Source organism: Suncus etruscus, chromosome 1 (genome assembly GCF_024139225.1).
Source record: "Suncus etruscus isolate mSunEtr1 chromosome 1, mSunEtr1.pri.cur, whole genome shotgun sequence".
In the NCBI taxonomy this organism is placed as follows: Eukaryota; Metazoa; Chordata; class Mammalia; order Eulipotyphla; family Soricidae; genus Suncus; species Suncus etruscus.
Genome location: NC_064848.1, coordinates 60,305,990 through 60,325,999, shown reverse-complemented (window position 1 = coordinate 60,325,999; position 20,010 = coordinate 60,305,990). Strand labels below are relative to the sequence as shown.

General features: G+C 40.7%; 1 protein-coding gene and 2 non-coding genes across 3 annotated transcripts in view; 1 reads left to right on the top strand and 2 right to left on the bottom strand.

Moving 5' to 3' along the window:
* Positions 1 to 3,827: 3,827 nt before the first annotated feature.
* LOC125995610 (U5 spliceosomal RNA) lies at positions 3,828 to 3,943 on the bottom strand. The gene has a single exon (XR_007491111.1). It is a non-coding gene; the product is annotated as a U5 spliceosomal RNA (small nuclear RNA).
* A 1,306-nt stretch (positions 3,944 to 5,249) lies between these two features.
* Positions 5,250 to 5,353, bottom strand: LOC126027088 (U6 spliceosomal RNA). The gene has a single exon (XR_007502198.1). It is a non-coding gene; the product is annotated as a U6 spliceosomal RNA (small nuclear RNA).
* Positions 5,354 to 9,111: 3,758 nt separating this feature from the next.
* Positions 9,112 to 20,010, top strand: part of KIF24 (kinesin family member 24) — a 45,934-nt gene continuing 35,035 nt past the window's right edge. The window contains exons 1-2 of the mRNA XM_049772960.1: positions 9,112 to 9,725; positions 15,816 to 16,005. Coding sequence (XP_049628917.1) covers positions 9,112 to 9,725; positions 15,816 to 16,005 — 804 coding nt within the window. The remainder of the gene's footprint in view (positions 9,726 to 15,815; positions 16,006 to 20,010) is intronic.

Genomic DNA, 20,010 nt, shown 5'->3' with positions numbered 1-20,010 from the left:
AGAGAGAGAGAGAGAGAGAGAGAGAGAAGTGTGTGTGTGTTGTAATGAGGGTATTATTCAGTTATTTAAATAAAAGGGTCTTTTTAGGAAGTAAAAAGTGCAGTTTTATGTTAAGGCTCAGATGCTTTTCCCCCATTACCCAAGCCTTTGCAAGGACTACTGGTTAAGAAGCCATCTACTCCTGAGGCAAAGAAATACCATTACATCCAACCTGAGATACAAGACACATTTGGATGCTGTAGTTGACTGGTTGTGCATACCTAGAAACTCATCTAATCAGTTCACTGCATTTATTTAGGTTTCATAGCCTCACAAATAGGCTTCATGCAATTATTTAATCACTTAGTTGCTTTGGATAAAAAGTAGAAATAGGGGTAGAAGAGATAGTTAAAATGAATAGGGGGCAAGAGATAGTACAGGGGCCAGAGAGATAGCAGGGAGGTAGGGTGTTTGCCTTGCATGCAGAAGGACAGTGGTTCGAATCCTGGCATCCCATATGGTCCCCCGAGCCTGCCAGGAGCGATTTCTGACTGTAGAGCCAGGAGTAACCCCTGACTGCTGCTGGGTGTACCCAAAAATAAAAAACAAAAGATAGTACAGTGGGGAGGGTGATTGCCTTGCATATGGTTAACCCGCATTCAATCCCCAGTATTCTTTTTTTTTTTTAATTTCTTTTTTTATTTTAATTATGACAACAAAGATGTAAAGAAGAGGACAGGTTAAAGTTACAGTGGAAGCCCAATCACCCATAAACAGAATTCTCGGTAGTCCCATCGATATCCCAGCCTTGAACTTTCAGACAAAGAGCATTAATAAAAACAAAACTGAACCCATGTACAATACAATTCCTTGTCCCTCAAATCCCCAGTTATAGTACATACTATTTCTTAGCAGCACACAATATAATCTAAAGACATTATACTTATGTAGCTCCTTACACATTGAGGGCAAAGTACATTTCTCTAGTTCCATGTACATACAAACTAGTTTAAGTTAACCTCGAAAGTTTTAGTGGCTTGTTTTTCTTAAGAATTAAAGTCAAGGGAACATAGTAAAAAATGGTATTAATGTGGCATTTGTTTGCATAGGCCCATCAAAACATAAGGGACATGGAAAGACAAATTATGGTCTAAATACAAGGAGACCCTAACCCTGAAGTTTCCTGGCACAGGACTGACTCTAAGCTCCAGGCGAATTAGTTTGTCCAATTCGAGTCATCGTCTGTAGTGGCGATACACCTCCATTCCTCACATAGTCTCTGTTGTTGGTATCATGCTTCTGTATTAAAGATCCTGGAGTCTGCATATCCCATATTGCAGTCAGGATGGTGCATAGCTTCCTCTCGTTTCACCTCACATTTAAGGGGCACTAGAGAGAACCATGTCCTATAGAGCAGGTCATTGATGTTGTCAAGTCTTCTCAGTGTAAACGGAAGTCTCTTTTTAGGGGGTCGATGTCAGACCCTTGATAGTGTCTTTCCTGGTAGAAGACTGCTTCCAGCTGTTGCTGTAAAAGACCTTGGATGTTTCGTAGATAGCTTGCCTGGTTCCGGCATGAATGGAGGATGCCCATTCTTCTGATGCCTGTGCCAGGTCATTATATCAATGTTCAGGGTGTAAGGTACATTGTACTGAGATTTATTAGATAAGAACTTATCTGTATGTATGGTGTTTTCCCATTTTAATGTGTCTATGCAAACAAGGATCAATGCCATGGGGCGTTATTGGTGCATCTGGAGGCAATAAGAACAAGACCAGCAATTTCCATGACATAGTTCAATCATAGGCATCAAACTGAGGGACAGTTCCACCAACAATCCTTACTGTACAGCTTACAAAGAATAGACAAGATGAAAAGTGAATAGAAACATCATGGTAGAAGAATATATAGAGAGTTACATCAGTTAAAGAAAATACCCATTAAAAATTCAAAAGATATATGTGTTCAATTTGTGTCCTTCTAAATAGTTCTGTGATTTGTTAGATATACTGTATGTCTTAGGTCAGAGATTAGAACTATGTGTTACTGAAGTTAAGAAGGGTAAATCTGGGGTAGTGATGGTTGGAAGGAGCAAATATTCGCGCGGGGGCTAGCGCCCCCACGCGGTTTGCAAAATGTAGACTGGTATGAAATTACCAGTGACAGACTGAGTATAGCTGAGCAGCTATCTGCCACCCACCAGATCGAACTCAACCCCCTAAGCCCCACCCTAGGCCAGTGTCCCGGCCCGGCCTGGGAGTGGGGAAAACCCAGGGTGCCCCGTCAGCTCCTCCCAGAAACCCACCTGGAGATCCGGAGGAGTGGGGGAGAGGGGGGTCGGGTGACCCAAGTCCGGGCCCCCCTGACCCTAGGCCGGACAAAAAGGCCGCTGGCCCATGGGGGGCCTGCCAGCTGCCCGTCCGGGCCGGCTGAAAATCCTGCTCCGGGAAGGGAGAGAAACCCTCCCAAGCCCGAAGCTCAGGGACTGGAGCCCCACCCTAGGCCAGTGTCCCGGCCCGGCCTGGGAGTCAATCCCCAGTATTCTATATGGTTCTCCAAACACCACCAGGAGTAATTCCCAAGTGCATAGCCAGGAGTAACCCCTGAACATCACTGGATGTGGCACATAAACTTTTAACCAAAAAAAAAAAAAAAAAAAAAAAAGGTAGAATTAGTGGCACATTTTTGTACTTTGGCTTATCTAGATTCTGTTTATTAAACACTGATACTTAATCTAATTCAAGTGAGATGATACTGTTTTTCTCTTAAAAATTTAAACATTGGGAGCCAGGGGCTGGAAAGATAGCATGGAGGTAAGGCGTTTGCCTTGCATGCAGAAGGCTGGTGGTTCGAATCCCAACATCCCATACAGTCCCCTGAACCTGCCAGGAGCGATTTCTGAGCATAGAGCCAGGAATAACCCCTGAGGCCTGCAGGATGTGACCCAAAAACCAAAACCAAACAAACAAACATTGGGGGCCAGAGCAATAGCACAGCGGTAGGGCGTTGCCTTTCACATGGCCAACACAGGACGGACCCCGGTTTGAATCCTGGCATCTCATATGGTCCCCCGATCCTGCCAGGAGCAATTTCTGAGCAATAGCCAGGAGTAATCCCTGAGTGCTGCCAGGTGTGACCCAAAAACCAAAAAAAAAAAAAGCGAACATTGGCACAAGATAGCACAGCAATAGGGTGTTTGCTCAACTTTTTGCTCAACTGATTCAAACTGATGGTGGTTTGAATCCTGGAATTCCATATGGGCCCCTGTGCCTGCCAGGAGTAACCCTTGAGTGCCACCAGGTATGACCCAAAAACAAAAAAAATGTTTAAACATTATTGGCACATGTGCTCCTTGTGCCCAAGGACATGGTACCTGCATGCATGTATTGCCCACATTTCCCCTCTTAAGATGTGTACTCTTTTTCTTTTCTTTTTTTTTTTTTGGGGGGGGGCACACTCATTTGATGCTCAGGGGTTACTCCTGGCTAAGCACTCAGAAATTGCCTCTGGCTTGGGGGGACCATATGGAACACCGGGGGATCGAACTGCGGTCGCGGTCCTTCGTTGGCTAGCGCTTGCAAGGCAGACACCTTACCTCTAGCGCCACCCACCGGCCCCAAGATGTGCACTCTTACGTTCATCCTAGATTGTGTACTGGTGAGTCTCTCCACTTTTGGAGAAGTCCTCATTCTCTCATATATTTCTCTCTCTCTCTCTCTCTGTCTCTCTCTCTCTGTCTCTCTCTCTCTGTCTCTCTCTCTGTCTCTCTCTCTCTCTGTCTCTCTCTCTCTGTCTCTCTCTCTGTCTCTCTCTCTCTCTCTGTCTCTCTCTCTCTCTCTCTCTCTTTTAGCCTTGCTAGAGCAAGGCCTCAAAAAATTGGTTCAAAACTCAGAATTGTTCCTCTCCACGGAAATCTTTAGTAAAAGGCGAAAGATTTATGCGATCTGAAGAGAAACCAGAGTATTTTTCCTTCCTTCCTTCCTTCCTTCCTTTCTTCCTTCCTTCCTTCCTTCCTTCCTTCCTTCCTTCCTTCCTTCCTTCCTTCCTTCCTTCCTTCTTTTCTTTCTTTTCTTTTTGTTCTTTCTTATTTTCTTTTCTTCCTTCCTACTTTCTTTCTCTTTTTTCCTTTTTATTTCTTTTTTATTGTGACTGAAGTTCATTTACACAGAATTATTTACGATACATAGTAACAATGAATGAAGGGCATTCCACCACCAATGTTATCCTCCCTCCACTCTTGTTCCCAGCATGTCTCCCACATCTCCCTCCTTTTCCCCCCAGAATCCTACTGCAAATGGTCTCCGCCTTACAGATTGTTATAGGTTGGGTATCTATTCTGTTTGGTGTTCCAGTCTGGTCATTTTTTTATTTACACTACATGTTCATATGACTGGTCCTGGTATCATTCTTTCCCCCCTCAATTTATGAGGCTGAATGATTCAAATTATGCTATTCTATTGGAGATAAAAAGGTTAAGGAAAAGAGGAGAAAAAATTGGGTATCAACTACTAAAAAAAAAAATAAATCACCTAATAGTATCCACAAAAGTGGGAAAGAAAGAAAAAAGTGGAAGGAAAAGGAGAAGGAAAATAATATCAAAAACAAACAAAAAATAAAACAAAACACCACCAGAAAAAGTGCTGCAGTGGCAGGATTCGTGTTACCCCACTTTACCCCACTTTTTTTTTTTTTATAGGCACAGCAAGGAAGGAAATTCCCGTGGCCCAAGAGATTCAGAGTTTCTCCACTCTTGAAGCATATTGTCATGGGAACAACCACTGGCTCCATACCTTCTCATTGCCATATCCCATGGTTGTTTTGTTTTTGTTTTTGTTTTTTGTTTTTTTGGTGTAGTGTCAGAAACCTTTCTTCTCTGTTGTGGATAAGAAAATAAGGCCACTATAGCAAGCAATCTTGGTTTTTGCGCAGGGCCTAGGACAGGGCCTAGGATAGAGTCTTTAAGGCTCTAGACTAGAGGTACTGTTCCATCATTGTTGGTGTGTTCAGTTTTCTGTATCATGTGCTCTATGTTTTTGCTCGTTCCCTAAGCTGAAGTCTAGGAAATTATGGTTCCAATGGTTCTGCTCAGTCTCTGTTGTCAGAATTGGGCCTCTGTACTAAGAAGTCTTGATTTTTGTAAAAGACCTGGGCTATAGCCTAGGGTAGGGTTTTCCTTAATGGTCTCAAGATACGTTCTGTTCAGTCACGGTTGTCAAAGTCAGTTTTCTGTAGTTAGTGCTTTCTTTTTTTTTTTCCCGCTGCAAAAACTAAAAAATATGGAACGCTTCACGAATTTGCGAGTCATCCTTGTGCAGGGGCCATACTAATCTCTGTATCGTTCCAATTTTATTATATATGCTGCCGAAGCAAGCACTTTCTATTTTCTTTCTTTCTCTTCTTTCTTTTTTCTTTTTTCTTTTCTTTCTTTCTCTCCCTCAGGGATCATTCCTGGCTCTGTGCTTAGAAATTGCTCCTGACAGGCTCAGGGGACCATCTGGGATGCCAGGAATTGAAACGGGGTCTGTCCTATGTTGGCTGCATGCAAGGCAAATTCCCTATCGCTGTGCTATCACTCTGGCTTTACATTACTCTCTTTCTTATCCTCTCTGTCCTCTTCCTCAGTACCTTTGAATAAATATTTTAATTAATTAATTAATTAAAAGAAATATTTTGGGGCTGGAACAGTAGCACAGCAGGTAGGGGCATTTGCCTTGCATGCATGTGGTCAACCCATGACCAACCTGGGTTGGTTTGATCTTCAGCACTCCATATGGTCCCCTGAGCCTATCAGGAGCTATTTCTGAGCACAGAGCCAGGAGTAACCCATGAGCGTCACTGGGTGTAGTCCAATTCCCCTCCCCCCCAAATAAATATCTTAGTGTTAATAGAAAAATGCCTTCTGCACTCCTATGTTTATCATAGTACTATTTACAATAGCAAGAAACTGGAAACAACCCAAGTGCCCCCAGAACAGATGGATGGCTAAAGAAACTATGGTACATTTACATGGTACTATGCATCTGTAAGGAAAAATTAAGTCATGAAATTTGCTTATACATGATGGACATGGAGACTATTATGCTGAGTGAAATGAGTCAGAGGGAGAGAGATAGACATAAAATAATCTCACTCACTTTTGGGATATAAGGAAAATAAAAAATAGCACGGTAATATCCAGAGAATATAGAAAAGAGGACCATGAAGACCAGTTCATAGTAGGAAGCTTGCCACAAGTAGTGTAGCAGTGCAGTTAGAGCAAAGAATAGACCATTGTGACAATAATAACTGGAACTAATCACTCGGGACAGTACTAGGTACTGGATGGAGATAAAATGATATGCACAGTATGCCTTCATTAACAATAGTGCAAACCACAGTGTCTCAAAAGGAAAATACAACAGCTAATATATGAAAAAATTTCACCACAGAGAATGACTCAGGGTTGGACAATTTAGTATGCCTGGAGCCCAGAGTCGGTCTTGTCAGAGAACTTCAGGGATAAGGTCTCTTTGTATTTAGGACAAGGCTTTTTTTTTTTCCATTTTACCCATATTTTTCTAGGCCTATGCAAACAACAACACTTGCCATTCTCACACCATTATTGCTGTATTTTTTTAACTCTTTTTTTTTTTTTTTGTTTTTGGGTCACACCTGCCAGTGCTCAGGGGTTACTCCTGGCTGTCTGCTCAGAAATAGCTCCTGGCAGGCACGAGGGACCATATGGGACACCAGGATTTGAACCAACCACCTTTGGTCCTGGATCGGCTGCTTGCAAGGCAAACGCCGCTGTGCCCTCTCTCCCAGCCCTTTAACTCATTCTTTAAAAAAAAAAAAAAAAAAAGAGCTTACTAAACTTTCTGCTGGTGCTTCAATGAACTCATTGTGAGTCAATAGTTTTCAAAAATATTCTTTCCTTTCACTTCCTTCCATCTCTTTAGTTTTTCTTTCAACTTCTATTTTTTTTTAAAAAAAAATGTTGGTTTTGGTCTTCCTAAAAAATGTATTATCAGTTATGTAAAATATGTAATGCATTTTTAAATTTTAAAAAATAAGGAAAATAAACAGTATATATATATATTTAAAAATAAAAAGGAAAATAAAGGGTATATATGTGTGTGTGTGTGTGTGTATATATATTGGGGGTCAGAGTACTGCTGCAAAGGCAGGCAATGGGAAGGTGAGAGGGAACCAGGGATGTTGGTATAGGAAACATTCATGGGTGAAGGGGGGTTGTAGGGCATACATTGTAAATCTAAAACTTAATTTTGAACAACTTTGTAATCATGGTGTTTAAGAAATATATTAAAAATCATAAATATCTTAGTGTTGGAGTTAAGAGATATAGTGTATACACCAGACCAAGATTTGACCCCCAGCACCACATGGCATTGTTGTACATTCTCCTGGGCCTCCTGAATACTTCCCTGTCCCCCATTTTTAGACATAGCATTTTAACATGCTGTCATTTAAAATCTTAAACCTTGATGTCAGAACAATAGCACAGCAGGTAGGGTGTTTGTCTTGCACTCAGCCAACCCAGATTCGATCCCTGGCAATCCATATAGTTCCCTGAGCCTGCCAGAAGTGTTTTCTATGTACAGAGCCAGGAGTAACCCGAGTACCGCCTGTGTGGCCCAAAAACACAAACAAAAATAATAAAATCTTGAACCTTCGCTAGAGTGATAATACAGCAGAGTAGGATGTATATTTTGCTTGCAACTGATCTGGGGATCTCCAGCACCCCAGATAATCCCTCAAGCCTGTCAAGAGTGATCCCTAAGCACAGAGATAGGGATATGCTCTGAGAACTGCTGAGTATGGCCCTCAAAGCAAAATTACAAAATTTTGAACCTTATACTTAGTTCCTGCCTCCCCAGCTTCCAAATAATGGAAGCTCCTTTCCTTTGAGACCCCTTCACTCAGTTCACCCCGACTCTCAGCTCACTTCCCCCAGACCTTCACCTTTCTGTGTCCTGTTGGATGAGCTGCTGAGTTCGACTTTATTCACATTAAATTGTGCATCTGACAATAAAAATATTAAAAAAAAAGAAAAAAAATTTGAACCTTAGTATTTTTTTCTTTTTGAGGGGGAGGGAGCACACCCGGTGATGCTTAGAGGTTACTCCTGGCTCTGTGCTTAGAAATCATTCCTGGCTTGGGGGTACCATATGAGATACTGGGGATCAAACCAAGGTCAGCACTGGGTCGGTCACATGCAAGGCAAATGCCCTACCACTGTGCTACCACTCCCGCCCCTTAGTATCATTTTCTGAGTAACTTATTTTATTCATATAAGTACATGTAAATTTTTTTTTAATTTTGGGTTACATCTGGCAGTGTTCAGGGGGTTACTCCTGGTTCTGCACTCAGGCATCACTCTTAGCATACTTGGGGGACCAAATGGGATGCAGGTTGGCTGAATGAAAGGCAAGTCCTTTACTTGCTGTACTATAGTACAGCTCCTGTACATATTAACATCTACAAAACTACTGATACTTTTAGAATAATCTAGAGTCCTGAATCAGTAGATTCTGAATTAACAATGATATTTTTAAAAAATGATGTTTTAGCAACTCTTCAACTTTTAATAATATTCCGCAGATATAATTGTGATTTCTTCTGAGTTATGCCATTTCATAATCCTCACTGACTTGCTACTTAATTCTTCTTTCCATACTGAAAGAATTCTTAGCCTTTGTTTATTAATATGGGAAACAGTTGTGCAACATTCCTTGACATTTACTTAGATATCTAAAATTAGTCCTGCTACAGTGGTGGAGAAAAGGTTTCAGTAGTTTATGGCATGTGTTAAGTAGACATTGTAAGGTTGGAAGGAACTCCCCAGAAAAAAGTAAGTGGCTTCAATTATGTGTGTATGTGTGTACATTTACTGAATTAGATTTCCAAGCAAAGGTCCCTTGATGTGCAAATTATATCGATAATTACTATAAGTGCATCATAAGTATCTTTGCTTATGTATTCTGCTATTTAATCTTTGTTAATAAGTTGGTATGCTAGAATGAAATTTTTTACATTTTGTAATTTTCATTATTTAAAGAAATAATTGAACTATATAAAGTATTTCAAGTGAGTATTTTTTTCTCTTCAGTTTATAGAAACCTGTTCACAAAAATGGCATCCTGGTTGTATGAATGTCTCTGTGAAGCTGGACTTGCACAGTATTATCCTTATTTTACTGCTATTGGCCTTCAGAAAATAGAGGAATTGGCCATGGTTACAATGAAGGACTATTCCAAATTGGGAGTCCATGACATGAATGATCGCAAACGTCTCTTCCAACTTATCAAAATCATTAAGATTATGCAGGAAGAAGATAGAGCAGTGAGTAGCCCAGAACATCTTCAGACAAGTAGTCTGCACAAGCCTCAGAAGCCCAGACCTGGCCCTCGTAGGCAGCTACAGTTTGATTCTCCTGCTGACAGCAAAGACAGATCTAACAGCGATAAGTTTCAAATGTACAACTTACTAGATTTTTCTGCAAATGAACAGAAGTCTGATTGCCTGAAAGTATTGAAGCACGTACTACCTGATGATTCCCAGTACCATACAAGAGCAAGAATTCTGAATGTCACAGCTGCTGATTCCTATATGCAAACAGAAACACATTCTTCCCTCTTTTCATCAAATGACTTTTCTCTAGTACTGGGAGACAGCGATATTCCCATTATTCAGAGAGTCTCTCATGTTTCAGGGTATAACTATGGAATCCCTCATTCTTGTATCAGGTAACAATTTGATTCTTATATTTTATTTGAAGGTTGTATAGTCTTAGGCAAGGGAAGGTACATTTTGACAACAGAGCAGTTCTTCCTTATTCACAGAAATGCCATGGTTCGAGGATAAGAAATAAAAAAGAAATTAGGACTTTCCAGATGGGAAAAATATATTGTTCATGTACATTAAGTAGCTGCTAATTGGCAAGATATGCTATTATTCTTCCAGCAGACCTATTTGTATTATTTATTTTAGTGTAACATGATACATCTATTCCATCCATGAAGGCAAAATAGTAAACCGTCCTGCAATTTAAAAAAAGGCAGTTTATAGGGGACGGAGTGATACCACATTGATATGGCATTTGTCATGTATGCAGATGACCCAGGACGGACCCGGGTTCAATCCCCAGCATCCCCTGAGCCTGCCAGGAGAGATTTCTAGCACAGAGCCAGGAGTAACCCCCTGAGTGGCTCCAGGTGTGGCCCCAAAACCAAAAAAAAAAAAAAAAGGCAATTTATAAATGCCACAAGATGTTTTTAAGGATATCAGTTATTTAAACCAAAAGGAAATATAAAGCTTAGTTTAAAACAAACAGCATTAGTTGCATTAAGTAGATCATTGGAGAAGGTAATTTACCTGTATACTTTGATATATGGTCCTAATTTTGATAGTTTTCTAGACTTGGGAAGAGTGATTACAGAGAATAAGATTTTTAGAATAAAATAATCCTTCCCTGAGCACAAGGGCCAAGAGTCATTCCTGAGCACCACTGGGCATGGGCATTTCCTTCCACACCCTCCCACCCAGGAAATAAAGGATACTTTTCGTGAAGTTTGAGATTTAAGGTGACAATAAGTTAGTTTATCTAGAGCTTCAACTTAGGATTTGAAATAAGATTCCAAAAGTTGAAATTCTAGTGGTCTCTAATATTAGCCACGGTATAATAGAAAAATATCCTTTTAAAAATAGCATGTGTTGCTTCTTTTGATATACTCAGAGTTTAGTTGTGAGTTATGGAGAAACAAGATATATTCTTTTTTTGTTGTTTTTTTTTTTTTGGTTTGTTTTTTTGTTTTTCGGACCACACCGTTTGATGCTCAGGGGTTACTCCTGGCTAAACACTCAGAAATTGCCCCTACCTTGGGGGGAACATATGGGACGCTGGGGATTGAACCGCGGTCCTTCCTTGGCTAGCGCTTGCAAGGCAGACACCTTACCTCTAGCGCCACCTCACCAGCCCCACAAGATATATTCTTAAGCCACAGTTGTGTTTTTTTTTTTTTTAAGACTTATTCATAGCTTAAAGTAAAGTATTTATTTCTGGCTTTACATTGGCTAAGGTTTCAAAGGATCTCATAACTACCCTTTTATCTTATTAAAGAAAATAAAACACACAATTTTAAGGTAAAATATCCAAGTAATTTGAAGTGCATAACTGAATTTTATAGTCACTGAAAAGTTGTGTGATTTAACAAAGGACAGAACATATACAGCTTCCTTTTCTCATTTCACGTTTTTCTGAAATATAATTAGTGTGTTTTCACTGTTAGAGAATAGAATGTTCCTTGACTATCAAAGTTAGGATTGTTGCTGAGCTATTGATTACTTCAGTAGTGAATAAGTAAATACTTGTTGATAATTACAACATTTTATTGAACATAGTACCTAAATCAAAATCAGAATTATTTATAAAGATGTACTTTGCTGGGGCAAAGAGATAAAATAGCGGTAGGGCATTTGCCTTGCATGCAGCCAATCTAGGACTGACGGCGGTTCGAATCTCAGCCTCCCATATTATCCCCCAAGCCTGCCAGGAGCGATGTCTGAGTGCAGAGCCAGGAGTAAGCCCTGAGCGCTGCCAGGTATGACCCCAAAACCAAAAAAATAAAATAAAGATGTACTTTGCAATGTCTATTTGAATGAGGTGAACATTTACTTTACATACTGCTTTTTTCATTTAAATAGAAGTCCTTCGTTTAAATATTAAGTCTTTTTCCAGATTTAATTACAAATATTCAGATAATTAGGAGACTTTTAGATTCAAGCAGGGAAATAGAAAGAGAAATATTTTTCTATTTCTTTTATAGTGTTTGTATGTCATATATGCAGATCCAGAGAGAATGCTATTTAGTGGAGCCTCTCATCTGTTATGCCCTTCTCTCTTTTTTCCATGGGAATGAGATGTATACCCACTAGTGCATAAGGGCTACTGCTGGGGATCCTTCTGGCAGTGTTCAAGGACCATGTAGTATCAAATCTGGGCTTCCTGTATGCAAAGCATATGCTTCAGCCTATTAAGTTATTTCTCTAGCTTCTTTCAACTCTGAATCATATTAATATTAGAAAAATGGAAAGCCAGACCAATAGCTCAATGGACTGAGTGCATGCTTTGTATGCAAAAGTCCTAGATCTGATCTTCAGCATTCTATAGTTCCTGACCACTGCTGGGAATGATAAAAACCAGAAAAAAGGAAAGTGGATGTAAGAATAATTTTCAATATTATTTTAGGAGACAAAGTTTTAGAACCCTAAGATATTCCATTACCAACAAAAAGTCTCACTTTCTTTGGATTTTATCCAATATTACAAAAGTTAAAAATAAATGCTAACAGGGCCGGGAAGGTGGCGCTAGAGGTAAGGTGTCTGCCTTACAAGCGCTAGCCAAGGAACGGACCGCGGTTCGATCCCCCGGCGTCCCATATGGTCCCCCCAAGCCAGGGGCGATTTCTGAGCACATAGCCAGGAGTAACCCCTGAGCGTCAAACGGGTGTGGCCCAAAAACCAAAAAAAAAAAATAAATAAAATAAAAAAATAAATAAATAAATGCTAACCTCGGGGGTTTTTTTGGGTTTTTTGGTTTGTTTTTTTTTTTTTTTTTTTTTTGGTTTTTGGGTTACACCCAGCAGCTCTCAGGGCTTACTCCTGCTCTGTACTCTGAAATTACTCCTGGCAGGCTTGGGGGACCATATGGGATGCCGGAATCCAACCGGAATCCGTCTGGGATTGGCCACGTGCGAGGCAAATGCCCTGCTGTACTATCACTCTAGCCCCACCTCACAATTTTTTTATTATTTTGATTTGGGGGCCATATTTAGCAGTGCTCAGAGCTTATTCCTGGCTCTGCGTTCAGGGATCACTGCTTGTGAGCTTAGGGTATGGGAACTGGAGATCTAACCTTACTTGCTCCCATGCCAAGCAAATATAATACTCACTGTCTCTCTGACCTTTAAGGTCTAGTACATTTAGAGAATTGGTTGTGTTAATATATTTAAGACCTTGAATAGACTCAAGTCTTTCAAGTTTTCTTGGTTTCTTTGTGTGTGTGTGTGTGTGTGTGTGTGTGTGTGTGTGTGTGTGTGTGTATGTGGTAGCCATACCTAGCAGTGCTAGGTTTTGTTCTTGGCTTTGCACTCAGGGATCATTTGGGAAGCCAGGCATCAATACTAACACTCCTACCATTGCTTGGGACCATTTGGGAGGCCAAGGATCAAATCCCTGTCAACTGTATGCAAGACAAATCATCTTATCCTCTTTACTATCTTTGCAGCCCACGAATTATTGTCTTAATTCTTTGTCATCAGATAAATTTGTTTTAGTGCAGGTAGAACATTAAAACCAGAGACTTTTTTTTTTTTTGTCTGTTTTGTTTTGGGACCATACCTAACAATGCTTAGAAACTACTCTCAGCTCTGTACTTGGGAGTCATTCTTTTTTGTTGTTGGTTTGGCTTGGTTTGGTTTGGTTTGGTTTGGGCCCACACCCAGTGACACTCAGTGGTTACTCCTGGCTTTGTACTGCAAAATCACTCCTGGCAGGCTCCAGAAACCATAAGGGAAACTGGGAATCAAACCACTGTCTTTCCTGGGTTGGTTGGCTGCATGTAAGGCAACCACCCTGCCACTGTGCTATCTCTCTGGCTCCCCTGATTCTTATTTTATCTATTTATTTATTTATTTATTTTTGGTTTTGGAGTCACAGCAGTGCTCAGGGGTTATTTCTGGCTCTGCTCTCAGAAATCGCCCCTGCCAGGCACGGAGGACCATGTGGGATGCTGGGATTCGAACCACGGTCTGTCCTGGATCAGCTGCATGCAAGGCAAATGCCCTACTGCTGTGCTATCTTTCCGGCCCCTGATTCTTATTTTATTTATTTTTTGGGGGGGGTCACACCCGGCAGCGCTCAGGGGTTACTCCTGGCTCCATGCTCAGAACCCTTGGCAGGCACAGGGGACCACATGGGATGCCGGGATTCGAACTACCATCCTTCTGCATGAAAGGCAAACGCCTTACCTCCATGCTATCTCTTCAGCCCCCTTATTTTATTTTATTTTGTTTTTGCTTTTTTGGGCCACACCTGTTGCTAGAGGTTACTCCTGGCTATGCGCCCAGAACTCACTCCTGGTTTGGGGGACCATATGGGATGCCAGGGGATCGAACCGAGGTCTGTCCTAGGCTAGCGCTTGCAAGACTGACACCTTACCTTTAGTGCCACCGCTCTAGCTCCCTGATTCTTTTTTTAAAGATGACTACATACACCATCATGTGGCTACTATATGCCAAGGAGAAATGGGGAAAAGCACACTGAAATCTACTACTTAATTCAAGGTATTTGGGAAATCCAAACTGTGGAGGATGAAGGATGAAATAGATTGAATGGCTAAGAGAACAGTAAAATGTGCTAGATGATTGGATTGAAAGAAAGCCAGAGACATGGGTTTGGATCATGTAAAGGCCACAAAAGGGTGCTAGCATCATATTATGTTAGATTTTGTGAATTGAATTTTGTGAATAGAAACAGAAAAGAAATTTAAGAAATAATAAAGAAAATATTTGAGCCAGGGAAATAGCTCAAAGGACAAAAGCCACATGTTATTCGTGTGGGAAGTTCAGACTTGATCCTTGCATTAAATGATTCCTTAAACACTGCAGATTGACCTGCTGAGCAGCACTAGGTTTGCCACCACCCCCACCTCCAGTACCAACAATAATAAAGCGAAGAGCATCATTTATTTTATTTTATTTTATTTTATTTTTATTTTGGCCCCACCTGGTGGTGCTCAGGGGTTATTCCTGATTTTGCACTCAGGAATCCTGGTAGGCTTAGGGGAACATATGGAATTCTGGGAATCAAACCTGGGTCAGTCATATACAAGGCAAGCACCTTACTGCTGTAGTATTGCTCTGGCCTTCATCATTAATTATTGGAAGATCATATCTAAAAACAAAAGTATTCAAGTTTTGAAGCTATAGATATTTTTGTTTCCTTGTTTGTTTTGCAGGACAAAATGGGGGGTGATGTGGAGGAATAAAGATAGATATAATCAGAATTTCACTAGTAAAATAACTATTGTCAATACCTTAATATGATTTTATCTGTATTATACTGAGTAAAAAGGACTGTATTTGATTTTGTAGTAGCTTTATCTTATTAAGAATTAAATCCTGGGGCCGGGCGGTGGCGCTAAAGGTAAGGTGCCTGCCTTGCCTGCACTAGCCTTGGACGGACCGCGGTTCGATCCCCCGGTGTCCCATATGGTCCCCCAAGCCAGGAGCAACTTCTGAGCACATAGCCAGGAGTAACCCCTGAGCGTTACCGGGTGTGGCCCAAAAACCAAAAAAAAAAAAAAAAAAAAAAAAAAGAATTAAATCCTGGGCCCGGAGAGATAGCATAGCGGTGTTTGCCTTGCAAGCAGCCAATCCAGGACCAAAGGTGGTTGGTTCGAATCCCGGTGTCCCATATGGTCCCCCGTGCCTGCCAGGAGCTATTTCTGAGCAGACAGCCAGGAGTTACCCCTGAGCATCGCCGGGTGTGGCCCAAAAATAAATAAATAAATAAATAAATAAATAAATAAATAAATAAATAAAAAGAATTAAATTCTGGGGCCGGCAAGGTGGCGCTAGAGGTAAGGTGTCTGCCTTGCAAGTGCTAGCCAAGGAAGGACCACTGTTCAACCCCCGGCGTTCCATATGGTCCCCCCAACCCAGGGGCAATTTCTGAGCACTTAGCCAGTAGTAACCCCTGAGCATCAAATGGTTGTAGCCCGAAAAACGAAAAAAGAAAAAAGAATTAAATCCTACTCACTTAAAATCATGTATCAGACCTTACACTTCAGAGAAGGAGAACTCGTGGACTGAGTTGGAGAAAATCAGAGTGTATGTTCGCAAACGACCTTTAGGCATAAGGGAGCTACGTCGTGGAGAAATTAATATTATTACTGTGGAAGACAAAGAAACTCTACTTGTTCATGAAAAGAAAGAAGCAGTTGACCTCACACAATATATTCTGCAGGTATGACACTTTATTTTTGTGCTTGCAACTAATGTTTCTGTGTTCATCATTTTTTTTGGTCTTATGTTGGAGATAGAGCATACTAATTCTAGTTCTGGTTTTGGCACAGAGTTCATTCTAGTTATAACATTCATTGCATTAAATAAATGATACCTTGAACCTTCATTTAAGAACATATAGTGTGGGCCGGAGAGATAGCATGGAGGTAAAGCATTTGCCTTGCATGCAGAAGGACGATGGTTCAAATCCCGGCATCCCATATGGTCTCCAGAGCCTTCCAGGTGTGATTTCTGAGTGAAGATCCAGGAGTAACCCCTGAGCGCTGCTGGGTGTGACCCAAAAGCCAAAAAAAAAAAAATTATATATATGTATGTGTGTGTGTGTGTGTATATATATATATATATATATATAGTGTACCTCTTACCTGGAAACAAATGTATTATTATTAACTATATTAACTGTGTGATACATGCTCTTTAAATAAGGTAAATTTAAAAAATACATAGTGTAAAAAATATATATATAGTATAAAGGGAATACAAAAATATAATTTCCCCGTCTTTTTTGGCTTTGGTTTTGATTGGGGGCCACACTCAGTGGTGCTCAAGGCTTATTCCTGTCTTTACACTCAGGGGTCATTCCTGGCAGGCCCAGTGGACCATATGGAATGCCATAAATTAAACCTGGGTTAGTTGCATGCAAGGCAAGATCCCTATGCACTGTACTGTCATTTCAGCCTCAAAATTTCTCCACTCTTTTATAATAAAATTATATCATACTTTACATGTATTTAATTATACATCTTCAGCAAAAGGAGGTGGTGAAAAGGAGAGAACAGTAATGAATTTAGCTAGAATAATCTTTGAGGGTTGGATCAGTCACAGTTTATTCCCCAGAGAGACTATCAGATGGCTCCATTATCTCAGTTCTTGTCTGTCTCATAGTATGAGTTTCTCTGCTCGAGGTGGGTCTGGAGTTTAATGGCAGAGCATATATTTTTGAACAAGGTTCAAGGTTACCGATCTTTGGTTCTCAACTATCTTTAGGCTTTAACTAATTTGATAGAAACTTGCTACTTGAGTAGGTCACTTCTTTTTTTTTTTTCTTTTTTGGTTTTTGGGTCACACCCGGCAGTGCTCAGGGGTTACTCCTGGCTCTATGCTCAGAAATCGCTCCTGGCAGGCACGGGGGACCATATGGGACGCTGGGATTTGAACCACGGACCTTCTGCATGAAAGGCAAACGCCTTACCTCCATGCTATCTCTCCGGCCCCAAGTAGGTCACTTCTTAAAAGGTAGGTTCTGTGTATTAAAAATTCCAGGATTGGGGCCCGGAGAGATAGCACAGTGGCTTTTGCCTTGCAAGCAGCTGATCCAGGACCAAAGGTGGTTGGTTCGAATCCCGGTGTCCCATATGGTCCCCCGTGCCTGCCAGGAGCTATTTCTGAGCAGACAGCCAGGAGTAACCCCTGAGCACCGCTGGGTGTGGCCCCAAAACCAAAAAAAAAGAAAAATTCCAGGATTGGGGGCTAGAGAGATAGCATGAAGGTGTAGGGCGTTTGCCTTGCATGCAGGACGGTGGTTCGAATCCTAGCATCCCATGTGGTCCCTCGAGCCTGCCAGGGAGTAACCCCTCAGTGCTGCCAGGTGTGACCCAAAAACCAAACAATAATAATAATAATAATAATAATAATAATAAATCCCAGGATTGGAGCTGGTGTGATCGTACAGTGGGTAAGGCACTTGCCTTGCATGCTTCCAACCTGGGTTCAATCTTCAGAATCCCATTTGGTCCCCTAAGCACCACCAGGACTGCCTGGAGTAATTCCTGAGTGCAGAGCCTGAGTACCAATAAATTTTTTTTTTTTATTCCCTGCCCAAATCATTAAGAAGAGTCCAAGGAGAAAGGATTTCAATTTGTTATTTAAAAGCTTTTTTCAAGCTGATAGGTAGATGCCCTTACAATAACTCTACAGTCTTAGAATTAACAAAACCCGGGGCCGGCGAGGTGGTGCTAGAGGTAAGGTGTCTGCCTTGCAAGTGCTAGCCAGGGAAGGACCGCGGTTCAATCCCCCGGCGTCCTATATGGTCCCCCCCCCAAGCCAGGGGCGATTTCTGAGCACTTAGCCAGGAGTAACCCCTGAGCATCAAACAGGTGTGGCCCGAAAAACCAAAAAAAAAAAAAAAAAAGAATTAACAAAACCCTAAATAAAAGACATCATAATTTAGGTGCTCCTAAAATATGAGGCAAATGCATATAATCTAAAACATATGTTTTAACATCACCACATGTTAAGATTTGGAAATTCAGGCTTACTCTTCAAGTCTGTTTTCTCCCTTGAACATATATCTCACTTGTCTGTTGTCCTTCTTTGCTTGCTTTTTCTATTCTGGAGAAGCCTATGGTCTCTTAAACATGTTTTTTTCTCTTTCTCTCCCTTTTCATTTTTCCAAATAAATTTCATTCGATAAAAAACTATTACTTTGGGCCGGGGAGATAGCACAGCGGCGTTTGCCTTGCAAGCAGCCAATCCAGGACCAAAGGTGGTTGGTTCGAATCCCGGTGTCCCACATGGTCCCCCGTGCCTGCCAGGAGCTATTTCTGAGCAGACAGCCAGGAGTAACCCCTGAGCACCGCCGGGTGTGGCCCAAAAACCAAAAAAAAACAAAACAAAACAAAAAAAACTATTACTTCGGGGCCGGGCGGTGGTGCTAGAGGTAAGGTGCCTGCCTTGCCAGCGCTAGCCTAGGACGGACCGCAGTTCGATTCCCCGGCATCCCATATGGTCCCCCAAGCCAGGAGCGACTTCTGAGCGCATAGCCAGGAGTAACCCCTGAGCATCACCAGGTGTGGCCCAAAAACCAAAAAAAAAAACAAAACAAAAAAAAACTATTCACTCAAAACAACAAAATCTTGGGACTTCAGAACTTTTACTCTGAATTTATCTCTATAAATTCTTAATTTTCTTTTTCTTTCTTGTCTTAACACATTGACTGTTGAGAGGAAATAAAACAGTGAATAATTTGTAGTTCTGATAATTTTAGTGAGCTGAGAACTTATTCTGTTGGAATAAATTATTAAACATGGTAGTCAAATTGTTAATACTCTTTTACATCTGAATTGTTCTTCTTTTTTGTTAGTACTAAAATTGAGTTTTACAATGGCATTCTAAGTAATCTGCTGTCTTTCTATAAGCACTAAATTACTAGGCCACTGTACTACCAACCCAGTAACTTTAATAGCCTTATTGACTGCTGATCAATGCACAATCTATTAGGGTTAGGTGGGAGGTATTTATTTTGAAGATGATCGAAATGACCAATTAGTTGTAATGCTATCTAGTTCCATGGCTACTTAGAGCCACAGTAATAGCCCTTTCCAATCACCATCTAACGAAGGCTTCCTTAATGATGGTTCTGTCACAATAATTCCCTCAAAGAGGCATCATCTTATCTTTGTATTTTTCCATTCTCCCAAAACACAATAACCTTGTTTCTTTGTCATTACTGTTGTTCAATACGTATTGAACACCCATAGTTTTTCTAGTACTTTCCTGTGCTATTTGAACTTTGGACCTTTGCTCTCATAGGTCAAAGTCTTTACTTTTCAATCCTATAATATACAAGTATTGAGGTAGACAGAAGAAAAGTGTGGTTCATAGCAAACATAGCAAATATTGTAATTAGATTCTTTGGGTTTATTTTAAAACTTATTCAGGAATTAAAACTAAGCTATGTGTTCATTTTATTAATTATCCCAATTATCCTTTCAAGATTTTTTGTTGCTTATGCTACATAATCATATTACTACATGATCATATGTATTACTTTTATATCAATGTAAATAAAAATAAAATCATATGTTTTATCCAGTTTTTTTCTTTTTTAGTTCATTCCTTGATATCAAGAGATCTTTTTTTTATTTTATTTTAAACGCCTCTCATGCAGTTAATTCACAGGGAATTGGTTCCAGCCACTGTCTGTGCACTTCTGTGGGTGGAGCAG